This window comes from Oryx dammah, unplaced genomic scaffold (genome assembly GCF_014754425.2).
Source record: "Oryx dammah isolate SB20612 unplaced genomic scaffold, SCBI_Odam_1.1 HiC_scaffold_28, whole genome shotgun sequence".
Lineage (NCBI taxonomy): Eukaryota > Metazoa > Chordata > Mammalia > Artiodactyla > Bovidae > Oryx > Oryx dammah.
The window spans coordinates 82558518-82560088 of record NW_024070212.1 but is presented as its reverse complement, the minus strand read 5'-3'; the positions used below and the strand labels follow the sequence as shown (position 1 = coordinate 82560088).

Genomic DNA, 1571 nt, shown 5'->3' with positions numbered 1-1571 from the left:
ATGACATCTCTGCTTTTTAATACACTGTCTAGATTTATCAAACATAGACAAACCTAGACTGCAGTGAAGTAGGTAAGGCAAATACTAAGCAATAAGCATACCTACAAATATAAAATTATAAATATTCTTAAATATTCCATAGGAAAACAATGAGATTCTATGAAAGAGAATGAGAGGAGAAATATGCTTTAAAAGGAGAGTGCTCTGAAGTGATCTGAGAAAGTATCACTTGTGCTGCCCCCTACCTGTGACAAGGCATAGTCTTAGCAATAAGGGCTAACATAAGATGCAGAAAGTTCTGTGGGTGTATACATTAAAAGACATTTACCGAAAACCCTTTTCCTGAAGATGGCGCCGAAGGCGAGGAGGGAAGCCCCTGCCCCTCCTAAAGCTGAAGCCAAAGCAAAAGCTTTGAAGGCCAAGAAGGCAGTGTTGAAAGGTGTCCATAGCCACAAGAAAAAGAAGATCCGGACGTCACCCACCTTCCGGCGGCCCAAAACACTGCGGCTCAGGAGGCAGCCCAAATATCCTCGGAAGAGCGCCCCTAGGAGAAACAAACTTGACCACTATGCCATCATCAAATTCCCCCTCACCACCGAGTCAGCCATGAAGAAAATAGAAGACAACAACACACTGGTGTTCATTGTGGATGTCAAGGCCAACAAACACCAAATCAAACAGGCTGTAAAGAAGCTCTATGACATTGACGTGGCTAAGGTCAATACCCTGATCAGGCCTGACGGAGAGAAGAAGGCATATGTTCGACTGGCTCCTGACTATGATGCTTTGGATGTTGCCAACAAAATTGGGATCATCTAAACTGAGTCCAGCTGGCTAATTCCAAATATAAAAGTTTTCACTATAAAAAAAAAAAAAATAAAAAATAAAAGACATTTACCTGCAGCTAAGGGACTCTTCCTGGGAGAGGCACCAGTTTGGGGTCTCCTGGCAGGATGAGCAGAGATCTGGTATGGGGAGAAAATTAACAAGTATGAGAAACAGCAAGTTGCTGAGTATAGCTAAGGGACAAGGTACAAGGGATGATCAAAAACAACCAGATTATGAAGAGCTTAAAATGCTAGGCCAAGGAATTTCAACATAATTTTACCGGCATGGAGTAAGTAAGGAGGAAGACTTGTAATCAGAACACAAGCAAAGACTCATATCTGTGCATTTCAAAGCTCAGAATGCAGATGAGTGGGGAGAGGATTGTCTGGAGGAACAGACTAAAGGTGGGCAGGACAACTAGATCCCCATGAGATCAGCAAATGTAAACAGAACTGCCATGGTCCACATGAGGTTGCTGAGGGCCTGAAATGGGGCAGCAGTCCAATTATGAGGGGATACGACAAACAGCCGACGCTGGCAAAGTGATTTGCCTGCCTGGTTGGCTGTAGTCCAGTCTTTATTGGCCTTAGGAAGTGAGAGGGTGGTGTCTATTATATCACTAAAACCGTAAGACTCTGGTACTAGGGAGATGGTGGTGTCACTAGCCAGACAGAGAATAAAGAAGGAGAAGCAGGTTGAAGAAGAGATGCTTTGTTTGCTTTGGGATATGTTGGGTTTAGGGA

At 43.7% G+C, this 1571-nt stretch overlaps 1 protein-coding gene across 1 annotated transcript; it reads left to right on the top strand.

Annotated features, from left to right (window-relative positions):
* Positions 1 to 337: 337 nt before the first annotated feature.
* Positions 338 to 877, top strand: LOC120857072 (60S ribosomal protein L23a). Its single transcript, XM_040232720.1, has one exon. It carries the CDS (start codon positions 349 to 351, stop codon positions 817 to 819), a length of 471 nt encoding a protein of 156 aa, XP_040088654.1. The 5' UTR covers positions 338 to 348; the 3' UTR covers positions 820 to 877.
* The last annotated feature ends 694 nt before the right edge of the window (positions 878 to 1571 follow it).

What these genes read in the sequence shown, in the direction of transcription:
- LOC120857072 (XM_040232720.1), top strand. Translation starts at nt 349, where the DNA reads ATGGCGCCGAAGGCGAGGAGGGAAGCCCCTGCCCCTCCTAAAGCTGAA.